Source organism: Neoarius graeffei, chromosome 2 (genome assembly GCF_027579695.1).
Source record: "Neoarius graeffei isolate fNeoGra1 chromosome 2, fNeoGra1.pri, whole genome shotgun sequence".
Taxonomy (NCBI): domain Eukaryota; kingdom Metazoa; phylum Chordata; class Actinopteri; order Siluriformes; family Ariidae; genus Neoarius; species Neoarius graeffei.
The window spans coordinates 55,030,655-55,048,433 of NC_083570.1; the positions used below are offsets into that span (position 1 = coordinate 55,030,655).

The 17,779-nt window shown below is 42.5% G+C and overlaps 1 protein-coding gene across 5 annotated transcripts in view; it reads right to left on the reverse strand.

Annotated features, from left to right (window-relative positions):
* The window catches only part of LOC132881692 (von Willebrand factor A domain-containing protein 5A-like), a 79,223-nt gene that overhangs the window by 57,777 nt on the left and 3,667 nt on the right, over positions 1-17,779 (reverse strand). For all 5 annotated transcript variants that reach the window (XM_060914454.1, XM_060914455.1, XM_060914458.1 and 2 more), the window contains 5 exons: positions 4,112-4,314; positions 3,716-3,938; positions 3,354-3,520; positions 2,796-2,910; positions 2,459-2,634 (listed from right to left, as the gene is read on the reverse strand). In XM_060914454.1, the coding sequence (XP_060770437.1) occupies positions 2,459-2,634; positions 2,796-2,910; positions 3,354-3,520; positions 3,716-3,938; positions 4,112-4,314 (884 nt within the window). The remainder of the gene's footprint in view (positions 1-2,458; positions 2,635-2,795; positions 2,911-3,353; positions 3,521-3,715; positions 3,939-4,111; positions 4,315-17,779) is intronic.

Consider the following 17,779-nt stretch of genomic DNA (forward strand, 5'->3'; position numbering starts at 1 on the left):
ATAGGCAGTGCCTAAATATATATATATATATATATATATATATATATATATATATATATATAAAATATAGTAGCTTTGAATGTCTATGCTATTCTTGTTAAATCGGCTTGTATTGCCGGAATCCCTTTTCTGTGGATGGTGTTGGAATATTGTTGGCACAGCATTGGGTTTGAGTCTAATGGCCCTTTTCCACTACCCTTTTTCAGCTCACTTCAGCCCGACACGGCTCGCGCTTCGACTACCTCAGAGCAGCACGACTCAGCTCGCTTCAGCCCTACTCAGCACCCAAAACTCGCACGGTTTTGGAGTGGGGCTGAAGCGAGCCAAACCGAGCCGAATGGGGCTAGGGGCATGAGGAGACACTCCCCTGTGCACTGATTGGTGAGGAGGAGTGTCCTCACATGCCCACACACGCCCCGCGAGCACGCTGGGATCTGTAAACACCGTAAACCCGGAAGAAGAAGAATTACGAGAATTTCTGAAGCCTTATGCGCCTCGCCTCATCTATACACTCTTGCCAGTATCTGTTGGCGTTGTCGGTGACAACAAGCCACAGCACCAAGACCAGCAACACTAACGACTCCATGTCCTATTGTTTACTATCCGGGTCGTGAGACTACCGCTTAAAAGGTCACTGATGTCACTGTTTGCACCGCCGAACGACATCACGTGACGTCCACGCACTTTCGCTAACTCCACCCAATGTGTCCACCCACTTCCAGCCAGCCCGGTTCAGCCAAAATGCAACTCCAACAGCCCCACTCAGCTCGACTCAGCCCAACTCAGCACGGCACGGCTCCGCCCAACTCAGCCGCGTTGGTAGTGGAAAAGCGGCATAACATGACTTGCGTAGCCCAAGAGCTCGGCCTGTAGATTCCTTTCAAAGCAAATCAGGCTCAAATGGTCCTTGCAAACAACAGAATTTCTACAGGAGGAGATTGTTTCTAAAGTGTGACCTCCTCAAGTTGATAGCCACTGTTCAGCAAATCATTTACATTGTTTGGTTGTCAGCAATGGAACACAGAAAAAATGTGTTCCCTTATCATCATGTTTATTATTTTTGCAACCATAGGCTTTGCACTCTGCCATTTTTCAAAACTGTTCTATACATCCTGCTGCGTTGCGGTCCAATCAAGATACAGGAAACTTATCAACGATTCTATGCCATGCTGACCTTTGACACTGCCCATAAAAGGGCAATATGGCTGCACCCTAAAGTGAGTGGGAATGCCAAAGAATTTTAATACACGACTTTAGATGATACAGTGTGACAATACAGGGTTGTCAAAATGCATTTGTGCAAAATCTGCAATAGTTCTAGCCTATGTTTATTTTTCGCTGTGGTTACCCTTTAACAATGCATTGTTGAAACCCCCTGTGACAATGAAGAAGCCGTCAGGGTGATCCATCTGTAGCTCAATGATTTTCCTATAGAGTTCACCCGGGGCTCCATTAGCTGTAGCAATAGCAGTAGCGCTAACAGGAATGTAAACAGCCATGATGATCACAGAGGTGAATTCTCTAGGGAGATAGAAAGGTCTGCATCTGACTACTAAGATCTCCAAGAGTACTGAGCAGTGTGCTGGAGTGATCACCATGTTTGTACACCATTCCTTGTTGCTGTAAACACACAGGCCCCTGCTACGCATCTTACCAGACAAAGAAGCTATCCTGTCTGCTCAGAAAATGGTTAGCCCATGAAGCTGCGTGGAATAATTGGTGATGCCCTCATACAGCCATGTCTTGGTGAAGATGAGGGCACAACTGTGTCTCATTTTGTTTTAGAAGGTCAGAAGCAGTTTTATGCAGCCTATTTTATTGTCTGTGGAGTGGACACTGGAGAGGAAAATTGATGGAACAGCCAGTCAGATAGGATCAGCTTTAAGCCTGACATGAAGGCCGGCTTGTTTGCTGCGTTTCGCTTTCCACTTATTATTATTATCATCATCCATCCATTATCCGTAACTGCTTATCCTGTGCAAGGTTGTGGGCAAGCTGGAGCCCATCTCAGCTGACTATAGGCGAGGGGCAGGGTACACCCTGGACAAGTCACCAGATCATCGCAGGGCTGACACAGAGAGAAACAACAATTCACATTCACACTCACATTCACACCTACAGTCAATTTAGAGCCACCAATTAGCCTAACCTGTACTGTATGTCTTTGGACTGTGGGGGAAACCGGAGCACCCGGAGGAAACCCACACAGACACGGGTAGAACATGCAAACTCCACACAGAAAGGCCCCCATTGGCCACTGGGCTCAACCACTACACCACTGTGCTGCCATGATGATGATTCTTCTTCTTATTATTATTATTATCATCATCATTATTTAATTATTATTATCAATAAACCTAAATTCGTTTGAAAAAATTTTTATAATTTTTTATATGGCAAGAGCTGTTACGATGAAAAAAGAAAAATAGCTACAGATCAGTTAAGTGTTGAGTCTTACCCTGGCACATTTGATGCGGTCTTGTGCATCCGGCCCATGATGCATTCTGCTGCCCATACTGCCAGATCTGTCCATAACAAACACAAACTCCCCACACGATGACGTAGAGGACATCACTGACTCAGGAAACTCTGGATAGAAACTGACCATGACCACAGGGTCTCCCATGAGAGTCCCTAAGAGGAAAAATAAACAAACAAAGGTAATAAAAGGAAAATAAGAAAAGAAAGAACTATCACATGACCAAAATTAGATTTGCTTTTTGCTGTCTTGTTTTAATAGTCGTATACTTTTTTCCTTTTACCATAGTTGAGAAAAGGGATTGGTGAAACTGTACCCGGCTGTGCTGTGGGAGCTCCGGACTCCACTATAGCAGTTAGCTGATGGGGATTCTGATAATAGAGATACAGCTCGACATCCTGGTCAAACTTATGACCTGCACAAAGGCTTACCTAAACACACACACACACACACACACACACACACACACACACAGTACAGTATACATACGTTGATGCACAAACACAAATGATCAGTTTTCTGATAAAAATCTCTGCTTACATAGAATCCTATTTTCAGTTATATGCAGACGTGTGGCTGTTTACTGCCAAATTTAAATGTTCCCATAACAACGAAAATACGTTGGTCCTGAAATAAATATTTGGACATTTTTGGGTTTGTCATTTTGTTTAATTCCAGTGGACATTGTGATTTAAATGATACAATTTTCAATCCATGAATCAGTAAAATTGAGACTTAATTCACTTAATCATTATACACCTACTGGAAAGTCACTTAGATAAGTCACATAAAAAAATTCTTAAAAATTCTCTCTTGCGCGCACATGCACGCACAGAGAGAGAGAGAGAGAGAGAGAGAGAGAGAGAGAAAACACCTTTGCCTTTGTGTGGTCTGTGTTGAGGAACATCAGAGGCTCGAGAGCACATTTGGAATCCACTTTTGTGATGGGGTTTGGAGAGTTTATGTGTGCAGTAAAAGAGAGAGAGTAGGGAATGCCAGTGGAACTTGATGTTATCTCTGATACTATACCACCACCTGTACCTGAAAATAAAGCAGAAAACAGATTATAGGATTCATTTAACAGTAAGATTACCCATTAAACTAAGTGCTTGTTTGATCAGTATAATGCCTTACATTGAGATGAGTATGTGACAGTGAAGTATATCATATTTTTCAATACTGTGTCTTCAGCATGTGACAGAAAGGCATGTGCTGGTGGATGTGTGTGTTTAATACCGGCTGGTGTATAGCGGGGGTTGAGCACTGCTGGCAGGCAGAATTGCAGTGAATGGTCAGCCTGCACACTCAGCTCGGTGATGAAGGTGAAGGTGATGGTGGCACTCTGGCCCGGGGGCAGAGAGCCCACACTCAGCTTGAACACATCCACAGACTCCTCGCTCTCCTCCAGCAGAAAAGCCTGCTGACCTGAACTCAGGGCATCATCATACTGCTCTCGCGCCTGATACAGAGGCAAATGTATGTGTTAATGTTATATTCCCTCTCAGTGTGATACATGCTGTCTACCTATATTTTATATTGCATGCTGCACTGACATTGCTGTTAACTACTCTACAGGATACTACAGGCAAGATCATTAGTTTATCATTTTCAGGAAAGCTCAGCTTCAGTCACCTCCTGTTTCTCCTGAACCTCAGCCACTATCTCCTGGTCTGCAACCTTGGCGCTGAATTGACAGACAGCAGCTCCTGAAGGCATGGGGAAGACAAACACAGCCTCCAGGGGTTGCTCTTCCTCATTTACATACTGCAGGGTGGAGGTCACTGTGGCTACATGCCCTTGAACCTGCAGATCCACCTCGATGTGCTTCAGGGGAACTGAGCCAGAAACATACAGAAATTATTAAATGATCAGAAGGAGTGTGTAGGGAACAGAAAGGTGGCAGGAATTAAACTATATTTCTCATTTGGCATTTTTCCAAAAATATTTTTCACAGCAGGTATGAAAAGACTCAGGTAATGTAAAAGTAGGGCACAATGTCATGCTTGCCATGGATCCTTTAATATCCTTAAAACATCTTACAGTAGGTTTTAGGAATACTGTATAAGGTCTTAAAATGTCATGTTTTTGTAAATTCTGACATAATTTGACACAAATTTTGGACGTCTGGGCATGTTTCCTGGAGTTTGTGTTGCAGAACATTCGTCTCATGTCGTGTATTTATGATGATGGGTCATACACACATGACATGTATATGTATTACCCAATGGTGGATCTGATGCTGTGGGTTGTGCAAGACATGAAACCACAAAACATTTCTCAGAGTAATGATTTGTGGTTTCATGTTTTGCATAGGGTGGCACGGTGGTGTATTGGTTAGCGCTGTTGCCTCACAGCAAGAAGGTCCGGGTTCGAGCCCCGTGGCCGACGAGGGCCTTTCTGTGCGGAGTTTGCATGTTCTCCCCGTGGGTTTCCTCCGGGTGCTCCGGTTTCCCCCACAGTCCAAAGACATGCAGGTTAGGTTAACTGGTGACTCTAAATTGACCGGAGGTGTGAGTGTGAATGGTTGTCTGTGTCTATGCGTCAGTCCTGTGATGACCTGGCGACTTGTCCAGGGTGTACCCCGCCTTTCGCCCGTAGTCAGCTGGGATAGGCTCCAGCTTGCCTGTGACCCTGTAGAACAGGATAAAGCGGCTAGAGATAATGAGACGAGACAAAGCCAACATATCAAATGTTGAAACTGAGAAATTTAATTGTTTTTGAAAAATATATCCTCTTTCCACTCTGATGGCACCTATTCCTCTTCCCAGATCATCTTGAAGAGGAGATGGAGCATCTCAACTGTAGTCTCCATGTCAGCCTTAAGCACCTCAGCCAGAATACTGCTGGGTCCAGCTATCTTGCTGTTCTTCAGCTGCTTGATTGCTTTTACACCAGTAAGGTATTAGGCAGAGACCCGTCCACCCGTAAATTTGACGGGCGATTGCCGATTTCAACGGGCAAGTATACACACAGACGGATACTGAAACGGACGATAATGCCGAAAATTTTCGCACATGAATACTCCCACATGTCATCCGATAAATCCAGTTATGTTCCGCCCACACACGGACTGGCCATCGGGAGTAGCGGGAGTTTTCCCGGTGGGCTGGTGGTTCAGCGTGGGCCGGCGGAGAAAAAAAAAAAAAAAAAAAAACAGTTGCGCGCTGGCCTTTAATATGATAAGCAATGTTAACAGTTTCTTTAACAAACTGTTAACATTGCTTATTACAGTTGCGCGCTGGCCTTTAATATGATAAGCAATGTTAACAGTTTGTTAAAGAAACTGTTAACATTGCTTATCATATTAAAGGCCAGCGCGCAACTGTTTTTTTTTTTTTTTTTTCCTCCGCTGGCCCACACTGAACCACCGGCCCACTGGGAAAACTCCCGCTACTCCCGATGGCCAGTCCGTGTGTGGTTCCGCCATCATTTACAAATCGTAAGAAACACAGTTTAATACGAAAAATACTGAAAACTTGAAATGAAAAATCAGAATATTTCATCGTTTCCGCCATTTTGGCCCGCACTGAATCTTGTAACATGCGGACTGAATAAATCGCGAATTCTGATTGGTCGAAAATTGCCAAACACCCTGCGTTGTAGTTTCCTCTTTCTTGGCGGGAGAACCGCATTTTTTTTTGCTGACTCACTCTTCTGGATCAAGATGAATCCCAACAAACGCCCCAAATTGAATGTGACAAAAACTGATTCGTTTTTCCACAAAAAGACAGAAAAGGTATGTGTGATACATTGATTAACAAGGGGGTTTCATTGGGGTATGGTAAAATAGAATACTGTTGGTTTTTTTTTTTATTAAATACTGTAACTAGATCAAAAGATTATATACAATTCATTGTTGTTTATTTTCTTTTCACTTTTGTTACCAAATCAAACACCATACATACATCTGATACATTCAGGAGTGAAACTGAAAAAAATACAAAGTAAAAATATGCAATATTTCTGATCAAAAATTACACGCCATTTCACCCTGAAAATGTCCTAGAATGCAGGAAATGAAGTCTAAATTTCAAAAATTTTCTGGGGGGGCATGCCCCCAGACCCCCCTAGAGGGACTTCGCGCCTGCGGCGCTCGTCTTCGCACCTGCGGTGCTTATCAGGATTATATAAAATATTATTTTTGACTGGTAAATTTCTTTTTCTGCCTAATACCCTATACACCAGTGTTGTTCAAGACACTCTCTCCGCCCCAGATGCAGTCTCTCTGCATGCCCCCCCCAAAAAAAAAAAAAAATTGATAACACGTACTATATATGAGGTGGACTTGAATGCACTACTAAGACCCCGTCATGGCCCATATGCTTTACCATACAAAATGATGTAGATGCAGCAACTATTTAAGTGTTGGTAGTGTGACCATGCTTCTACAAAGTGTAGATGGCATGACCGCAGTAAATAACACTGGGCTGTGAGATGAATGCTCAGGACAAAGGGCAACACTGAAGCAATACTACAAAAAGTATTCAATAACTTCAGTCTTATACAATGTAGTGCAAGAGTAAATCAACCTCAAATCACCAGATTTCAGAAAATGTTTCCAACTGACCATCTCCGATTTGTTTCATACTTTTACAAACTAATGTTATTATTCCCAGTAAACACCATACAAAATCAGCCTTATATCTTTATTAGTTTTTGAGAGATTAGGGCTTTAAAAAATGGGGTGTGACAGTGATTTTATTGTAAACACGAGTGGTACAAAAAAAGATGGTAAGTTCAATAAGTCAATACTTTTGAACAATTCATGCTAGATGCATGAAATTTTCAGTTGTTGTTCTTGGCTACGATATGTCTTTAACTACTACAAAATAAGATCCACAGTTGCATATTAGTCAGTTTATAGCTTGCTGAATTCTGTTAAAAAAATTATTTGTGCTTTGGAGCAGATTTGGCCCTCTGTACCATATTTCCACATTGAAGAACATCAGATCTTTCAAATTTTGGTATTTATTTCTCATGTTAGAGTACTATTTGGGGACGAAGTATTCTTCTAAAAGATATAAAATTTTCTGATTTATGAGGCATTAAAAACGAAAAAAAAAAAAAAATCATGCCATGCCTGGATTTCAAATGCATATTGCTCATGACAAAGTCTACTATAAAAAGAATTGTACCACTAGAAAGAGCATGTCTTCATTAATATATTCACAAAATATGAAGTTGGTATCTTGAACCAAACTATATTTATTAAGGTATCAAATACGCCATGTTTTGCTTCAGACGGAAATGCCGTTTCAAGGCATATGATATATGCTCCAAGGAGCAATGCATAAAGCCTGGAAATTGGCAAATTCATATAGATTTTTAATTTTAGGCTATTATTAGCATCCTTCAGAAGCATATTCAAGATTTTTTATTTGTCATATACACAACAACAGACACAGCGGTTTATTATTGGGTAATGAAATTCTTATTTTGCAACTGCCCGACCAAACTACGCTTACCAATATAAAAAGAAATATATATAAAAAGAAAAATATAAAGTGCATATGGAATGCAAAATATAAAAGGTAGAGTGAAAAAAGAAGATAACATTAAAAAAAGAGGCAAACAAAACTGTGCAAATATAGAGGTAGATATACTGTGCAATGTCTTTTAAAAAAAAAAAAAAAAAGAGAGAGGCAAACAAACAATGTGCAAACATAGAGGTAGATATACTGTGCAATGTCTTGTGCAAAAATTGCTAATATAATCCGTGGTTCGAAGCCTGATGGAAATATAGAGGTAGATGGTGATTATAATCCGTGATTCAAAAGTCTGATGGCCTGAGGGTAAAAACTGTTTGTCAGTCTAGTAGTCCTTGCTTTCACACTCCCGTAGCGTCTGCCAGATGGTAGGAGCGTGAATAGTCTGTGTTGTGGGTGTGTTTGGTCCCTGATGATGCTCTGTGCCTTTTTTGTGACCTGGGTGTTGTAAATGTCCTGTAGTGGGGGGAGGACAGCTCCACAGATGAACTGTGCCATTTTAATGACAAGCTGGAGAGCCTTTCTGTCCTGAGTTGTGCAGTTCCCGTACCACACAGTGATGGAATTTGTCAGGACACTCTCCACTGTTCACCTGTAGAAGTTGCTGAGGAGTTTGGTGGACAGTCCAAATTTCCTCAGCTTCCTCACGAAGAAGAGTCTCTGTTGAGCCTTCTTGATGGTCTGCTGTGTGTTGTGTGTCCAGGTGAGATCCTCACTGATGTGAGTTCCGAGGAATTTAAATGTTTTCACCCTCTCCACCTGTGTCCCGTTGATGTGCAGCGAGGCGTGCTGGTCTCTCCTCCTCTTCCTCGGGTCAATAATCATCTCCTTGGTCTTCTCAGCATTCAAGGAGAGGTTATTTTCCTGGCACCAAGAGACCAGCTGAGCCAACTCCTCCCTGTAGGCACGCTCATCTCCGCCGGTGATCAGCCCAATGACAGTGGTGTCGTCAGCGAACTTGATGATGGAAGTGTTGTTCTGGGTGGGGGTGCAGCCGTAGGTGAAGAGGGTGTACAGGAGTGGACTGAGCACACAGCCTTGGGGGGGGGGGGGGGGGGGGGTCCCTGTGCTCACTGTCTTGGTGCTAGATATTCTGGTACCGACTCGGACAGCCTGGGGTCTGTTTGTGAGAAAGTCCAGGACCCAGCAGCAGAGGGAGGATGTCAGTCCAAGGGTGGAGAGCTTCTCTGTCAGTCTGCTGGGGATGGCCGTGTTGAAGGCTGAACTGTTGTCCACAAACAGCATTCAAACATAGGTGTCCCTGTGTTCCAGGTGTGATAGGGCTGTGTGGATGGCTGCATTGACGGCATCATCAGTGGAACGGTTCTGACGATATGCAAATTGAAGGGGGTCTATTGTGACTGGGATGTCCTTTTTGATGTATGACATGACTATCCTCTCAAAACACTTCATTACAACTGAAGTGAGTGCAATTGGGCGATAGTCATTCAGGCATGTTATATTGTTTTTCTTTGGGAGGGACACTATGGTGGTGGTCTTGAAGCATGTGGGCACAGAAGACATGGAGAGGGAAAGGTTGAAAATGTCTGTGAAGACCTCTGCTAACTGTGTGGAGCAGGCCCTCAAAGCACGGCCGGGGATGTTGTCAGGGCCGGCTGCCTTTCGGGGGTTAGTCCTCCTGAAGACCTTGCTCACCTCAGTTATGGTCACAGTAGGTGAAGAGCTCTGTGCTGCCTCTGTTGGTAGAATCCCTCTGTGTTGGTTGGTGTTGAGGGTGTCAAAGCGAGCATAGAACTCGTTCAGCTCATCTGGTGATGTGTTGTGGTTGGCTGTGACCCTGCTGTTCTTCTGCTGAAAATTGGTGATGTGTTGCAGGCTCTGCCACATGCATCTGGAGTCTGAGGTGTTGTAGTAACCTTCCAGCTTCAGTCTGTACTGCCTCTTGGCTTCCCTGATGGATCTGCGTAGGTCATATCTGGCCTTTTTATATCCATCTGCGTCGCCAGAGGCAAAAGCAGTGGAGCGTGCATGTAGCATACTTCACTGTTAATCCAAGGTTTTTGGTTTGGATATATTTTGCAGCTCTTGGTAGGGACAATGTCATTAATGCACGTGCTGATGTAGCTGGTGACCACAGATGCATATTCCTCTAAATCCACAGAACAGTCTTCTCTCAAAGCAGCAGTCTTAAACACATCCCAGTTTGTAGAACTGAAGCAGTCCTGGAGCACCAGATCAGTCTCTTCATTCCAGACTTTAACAGTTTTACTCACTGGGGGGGCTTGTTTGAGAAGGGCCTTGTAAGCTGGGTAGAGGAACACAGAGATGTGGTCAGACTGTCCAAAGTGGGGGCGGGGCACAGCCTTGTAGCCATTCCTCACGTTGCTGTAGACATGGTCCAGGATGTTGTTGTCCCTTGTCGGAAAGCTCACGTGTTGATGGTACTTTGGGAGCACAGTCCTGAGGTTGCAATGATTAAAATCCCCGGCTACGATGAATACAGCGTCTGGGTGTGTAGTCTCGTATTTGCCGATGATGTAATAATCCTAGCGCTGTAGTGCGGTCGGCCTGCGGCGGGATGTAAACAGCCAGCATAAACACAGCACTGAACTCCCTCAGTAGATAAAAGGGTCTGCACTTCACCATCAGCACTTCAATGTCCGCACAACAGTGTTTTTCAACCACCTATACGTCTGTACACCATCTGTTGTTAACATAAACACACACACACACACACACCGCCACCTTTGTTTTTACCGGAAGCAGATGTGCGGTCTCCGCGGTGCGTGGAGTGGGTCTGCAGTTCAATGGCCGGGTCTGGCAGGCTTGCAGTAGTCCAGGTTTCCATAAAAATCAGGGCACAACACTCTCTGATCTCACGTTGAGATATTATCCTGGTTCTCAGCTCATCCATCTTATTCTCGAATGAGCGAACGTTAGCTAGCAGAAGGCTAGGTAGCGGTGGTCTTGTAGCTATAGCCTTTAGACTAGCATGTAGCCCACCTCTCTTACCGCGCCTCCGTTTTCGGTGCCTGGATCGTCGGCCGTTTCGCCGACTCGAGTCTGGTGATGATGCGGCCTACCGGATGGTGTGGGTGTAGCTTCGGTTGGTGTCAGCGAAGAGAAGAAAGCTACAGTCCAGAAGGACTGGACTGGGCCCGTGGTGAATTTTACCAATGGCCAGGAGTGTGTCTTTGCTGTAGGTGATCCTAGTGTACAAGCACTGAGCATTTGTCACAATCAAAATTACTAAAATAAATAATAAAGACAAAATCGGTGTCAGGAGCGCGTCGCAAACACGTTCGCCACGGGGGGCACCATGCCTGAGCTGTGTGCTTCTACTTGCTATCTGCAATGGTTCTTGAAAGTTTGTGAGCCCTTTAGAATTATCTATGTTTCTGCATAAATATGACCTAAAACATCATCAGATTTTCACACAAGTCCTAAAAGTACATAAAGAGAACCCAGTTAAACAAATGAGACAAAAATATTATACTCGGTCATTTATTTATTGAGGAAAATGATCCAATATTACATATCTGTTAGTGGTAAAAGTATGTGAACCTTTGCTTTCAGTATCTGGTGTAACCCCCTTGTGCAGCAATAACTGCAACTAAACGTTTCTGGTAACTGTTGATCAGTCCTGCACACCGGCTTGGAGGAATTTTAGCCCATTCCTCCATACAGAAGAGCTTCAACTCTGGGATGTTGGTGGGTTTCCTCACATCAACTGCTCGCTTCTGGTCCTTCCACAACATTTCGACTGGATTAAGGTCAGGACTTTGACTTGGCCATTCCAAAACATTCACTTTATTCTTCATTAACCATTCTTTCGTAGAACAACTTGTGTGCTTAGGGTCGTTGTCTTGTTGCATGACCCACCTTCTCTTGAGATTCAGTTCATGGAGAGATGTCCTGACATTTTCCTTTAGAATTTGCTGGTATAATTCAGAATTCATTGTTCCATCAATGATAGCCAGACGTCCTGGTCCAGATGCAGCAAAATAGGCCCAAACCATGATACGACCACCACCATGTTTCACAAATGGGATAAGGTTTTTATGCTGGAATGCAGTGTTTTCCTTTCTCCAAACAGAACACTTCTCATTTAAACCAAAAAGTTCTATTTTGGCTTGTCCACACGATCTTTAGCAAACTGAAGGCGAGCAGCAATGTTTTTTTTTTGGAGAGCAGTGGCTGTCTCCTTGCAACCCTGCCACGCACACCATTGTTGTTCAGTGTTCTCCTGATGGTGGATTCATGGACATTAGCCAATGTGAGAGAGGCCTTCAGTTGCTTAGAAGTTACCCTGGGGTCCTTTGTGACCTCACCGACTATTACACGCCTTGCTCTTGGAATGATCTTTGTTGGTCGACCACTCCTGGGGAGGGTACCAATAGTCTTGAATTTCCTCCATTTGTACACAATCTGTCTGACTGTGGATTGGTGGAGTCCAAACTCTTTAGAGATAGTTTTGTAACCTTTTCCAGCATGATGAGCATCAACAATGCTTTTTCTGAGGTCCTCAGAAATCTCCTTTGTTTGTGCCATGATATACTTCCAGAAACAGGGGTTGTGAAGATCAGATTTTGATAGATGCCTGTTCTTTAAATAAAACAGGGTGCCCACTCACACCCGATTGTCATCCCATTGATTGAAAACACCTGACTCTAATTTCACCTTCAAATTAACCGCTAACCCTAGAGGTTCACATACTTTTGCCGCTCACAGATATGTAATATTGGATCATTTTCCTCAGTAAATAAATGACCAAGTATATTTTTGTCTCATTTGTTTAACTGGGTTCTCTTTCTCTACTTTTAGGATTTGTGTGAAAATCTGATGTTTTGTGTCATATTTATGCAGAAATATAGAAAATTCTAAAGGGTTCACGAACTTTCAAGCACCAGTGTAGATACAGTGGCTGATGTTTGAAGTTTTGCTTCTACTGACACTGTAGTTTGTTTAAATTGTAGAACTGGGAATGGTAAAACTTGCAGAATAAAGATACGCTAAATATTGAGACATAAAATACAAATATTAGTTCTGTGATACAATTTTGTGATTGTATTTCAAGTCCAGTGGCTCTGTATTTTACATTTCTGTTTGTTGTGAAACATGGCATATTTGATACCTTAATAAATATAGTTTGGTTCAAGATACCAACTTCATATTTTGTAAATATGAAGGGCCAAATATCCTTAACACATCTTACAGTAGATTTTAGGAATACTGTATAAGGTCTTAAAATGTCATGTTTTTGTAAATTCTGACATGATTTGACACAAATTTTGGACATGTCTGGACATGTTTCCTGGAGTTTGTGTTGTAGAACATTCATCTCATGTCATGTGTATGCATGATGATGGATCATACATACACATGACATGTATATGTATTACCCATTGGGGAGTCTGATGCTGTGGGTTGTGCAAAACATGAAACCACTGTTTTGCACAACCAACCGTGCCTCAGAGATTTTTTTTTTTTTGTGGTTCCATGTTTTACACAACCCACAGCATCAGACCTACCATTTACACTACAACCTCAATTCCAAAAAAAGTTGACGCTGTAGAAACTGTAAATAAAAACAGAATTCAATAATTTTCAAATCATGGAAACCCTACTGCAAATCATTTAAAACCCTATTTTAATTGAAAATTGTACAAAGACAACGTATCAAATGCTGAAACTGAGAATTTTAACTGTTTTTGAAAAAATATATCGTTTTTCCACTCTGATGGCACCTATTCTTCTTCCCAGATCTTCTTGAAGAGGGGATGGAGCATCTCAACCGTAGGCCAAGTTTACATTAGACTGTATCTGTCTCGTTTTCTTCGCGGATGCACTGTCCGTTTACATTAAACCGCCTGGAAACGCCGGGAAACGGGAATCCGCCAGCGTCCACGTATTCAATCCAGATCGTGTCAGCTCCGGTGCTGTGTAAACATTGAGATACGCGGATACGCTGTGCTGAGCTCTAGCTGGCGTCGTCATTGGACAACGTCACTGTGACATCCACCTTCCTGATTCGCTGGCGTTGGTCATGTGACGCGACTGCGGACTTCCGCCTTGTATCACCTTTCATTAAAGAGTATAAAAGTATGAAAATACTTCAAATACTGATGCAAATATTGCCCATTGTGTAGTTATGATTGTCTTTAGGCTTGCCATCCTTCCACTTGCAAGTGGTAAGTGATATGCGCTGGGATCACACACACAGCGGCTCAGTCCCGAATCACTGCTCGTGCACTTCACTCGCGCGCTGTGTGAGCTGCGCAGGGCCGGAGTGCGCACCCTCCAGAGGATACTCGCTGTTCAGGACGGAGTGATTTGGAGCGCAGGATGCCTGCGGAGCCAAGCGTATCCGTGTATTGGCATTGCTGTGTGCAGGCGAATCGTGTATTGGTGTTGCTGTGTGCACACTAATCGTTTTAAAAACGTTAATCTGATGATCCGCTGATACGGTCTAATGTAAACATGGGCGTAGTCTCCATGTCAGCCTTAAAGGAGATACGCAGAACCTTTATTTTTCAATACATTTCTGAGTGGATAGTGTCTCCATCCTCGACACCTGTATGCTGCATAAATGGGAATAAAATGTAGGATTCTAGTTGCTCAACTGTCTTAGGTCTGTTTTGTCGTATCTTCCGTTTTATGATGCACCAAATGTTTTCTATGGGTGAAAGATCTGGACTGCAGGCTGGCCAGTTCAGTACCCGGACCCTTCTTCTACGCAGCCATGATGCTGTAATTGATGCAGTATGTGGTTTGGCATTGTCATGTTGGAAAATGCAAGGTCTTCCCTGAAAGAGACGTCGTCTGGATGGGAGCATATGTTGCTCTAGAACCTGGATATACCTTTCAGCATTGATGGTGTGTCTTTCCAGATGTGTAAGCTGCTCATGCCACACGCACTACTGCAACCCCATACCATCAGAGATGCAGGCTTCTGAATTGAGCGCTGATAACAACTTGGGTCGTCCTTCTCCTCTTTAGTCCGAATGACACGGCCTCCCTGATTTCCATAAAGAACTTCAAATTTTGATTCGTCTGACCACAGAACAGTTTTCCACTTTGCCACAGTCCATTTTAAATGAGCCTTGGCCCAGAAAAGACATCTGCGCTTCTGGATCATGTTTAGAGATGGCTTCTTCTTTGAACTATGGAGTTTTAGCTGGCAACGGTGGATGGCATGGTGAATTGTGTTCACAGATAATGTTCTCTGAAAATATTCTGAGCCCATTTTGTGATTTCCAATACAGAAGCATGCCTGTATGTGATGCAGTGCCGTCTAAGGGCCCGAAGATCACGGGCACCCAGTATGGTTTTCCGGCCTTGACCCTTACGCACAGAGATTCTTCCAGATTCTCTGAATCTTTTGATGATATTATGCACTGTAGATGATGATATGTTCAAACTCTTTGCAATTTTACACTGTCGAACTCCTTTCTGATATTGCTCCACTATTTGTCGGCGCAGAATTAGGGGGATTGGTGAGCCTCTTCCCAGCTTTACTTCTGAGAGCCGCTGCCACTCCAAGATGCTCTTTTTATACCCAGTCATGTTAATGACCTATTGCCAATTGATCTAATGAGTTGCAATTTGGTCCTCCAGCTGTTCCTTTTTTGTACCTTTAACTTTTCCAGCCTCTTATTGCCCCTGTCCCAACTTTTTTGAGATGTGTTGCGGTCATGAAATTTCAAATGAGCCAATATTTGGCATGAAATTTCAAAATGTCTCACTTTCAACATTTGATATGTTGTCTATGCTCTATTGTGAATACAATATCAGTTTTTGACATTTGTAAATTATTGCATTCCGTTTTTATTTACAATTTGTACTTTGTCCCAACTTTTTTGGAATCGGGGTTGTACTCTCAGCGTTACAATACAATACTTTGATCTTATCAATAAATACTGGGCTAAAACCAAAGGCTGCAAGGGTTTCCATAAATATTCGTGTTCAACTTGATCAAACACTTTTTCTTGATCTAAAGAGATTAAACCAGCATCCAAATTCAGTGCTTTTGACAGTTCCAAAAAAAAAAAAAATCACGAACCAGAGTAATGTTGTCAAAAACGCATCTGTTTGGTACACAATAGGCTTGATCAGCGTGGATTACCTCTCCAATCACCTTCCTTAATCTATTAGACAGGGTTTTTGAAAGCAGTTTATAAATCACAGTACAGCAGTGCAACAGGCCTCCAGTTCCTAATGTCCTGCAGGTTACCTTTCTTTGGAAGCAGAGTTAAAACAGCTCGTTTACAGCTCTTGGGTAGCTGTCCTTTATAAATGCTATCATTTAATACTTCTAGCAGGCCTTCTCCAAGACCAGGCCAGAAGCATCTGTAGAACTCTATGGGCAACCCATCAACACCAGGCACCTTCCCACAATCCATGCTCTGGAGTTAATTCATCCAAAGAAAATGCAGCCTCCAAGTCATTAACAGATTCCTCTGGAATCTTTGGAAGATTTTCAAAAAAATAAATTTTCCATGACAGGCTTTTCAGTGTACTCACTGGTATAGAGGCTGGCATAGAAACTGACTGCAATTTTCCGAATTTCTGCTGGGTCTTCTGAAAGACTACCAGACTCTGAAAGGAGGGCATGCATACATTTTGCCTGCCCATTTTTCCACTCCAAAACAAAAACAAAAAAAAAATTGGATGGTGCATCCATCTGAGCCACATTTTGATATCGGGATCGCACCAAGGCACCTTGTGCTCTTACATCAAGCAAATCAGCCAGAGCCACTTTTTTTTTGTTTTTGCCACCTCAATATGTGCAGAATCTCCTGCTAATTCAGCTATATCTTGAAGTTCTACTATTTCACGTTCAAGTCTGGTCATAGATCTAATAAGATCATTTGTGACGCTGGAAGTATATTGTTGACACAGCTGTTTAATCTGAACTTTCCCAAAATCCCACCATTGCTGTAAGGATTTAAAAGAGGGCTTGGTCTCTCTAAAATTAGTCCAGAAAAAATGTACCCATGTATACAGTCTTTGATAATTTAAATTCCTCCAAATATCACTTAAGTCATGCATATTAACTAGTTCAATGATTTTCTTGCATGAAGCACTGTGTGACTCAGGGTGATTTCGATTTATATCTTTTTCTGTACAATTAAAATCCCCTGATAGAATTAAATATTCATCTTTGTTACAATTCTTCAGTGCATTGTGTAATTGGTCTAAAAAGATCATTCGATCAACTCCGGTTGAAGGTGCATAAACACACATGAAAACAAAACACACACTTCTCAAAGATGGCTCGCACTTTTAAGAGCCTTCCTTCTACTGCATTCTCAACAGAGTAAGACTGAGGAACAAAGCTTTTAGAGAATAACAATCCAACTCCTTCACTCACAGAGGTTTTGTATGACTAAGAAAGGTTTTCCCTTCCCACTCTCTGACTCAGTCAACAGCATTTTTATCATTGCTATGCGTTTCTTGGATAAACATGACATCCACATGCTTTTGTTTCATCAACTCAAACAATTTTGTTCTCTTCCTAAAATCTCTTGCACCATTGATGTTTAGGGTTGCTATTTTAAAATCATCCATAAATGAAAGAGAGCATGAAATCAAGTAAACAAACAAAAATAAAACACAAAACAATAAATTTACCCTGTCTCATTACCATCATTTTCATCTGCTTGTTGATTGAGCTTTGTCAGCAATTTATTAAGTCTATAACCCTCTTGTTCAGTAAAATTACCTTTCACACGCTTGAAATGCTGAACTGCCGCGCTAAATTGTTTTGTGTCTGGAAAATGCTCTTCCACTTTGACCCCTCTGGTATTTTTAATAGACCCCAGGAAACTTTTGATCATCTTTAGAGTATATA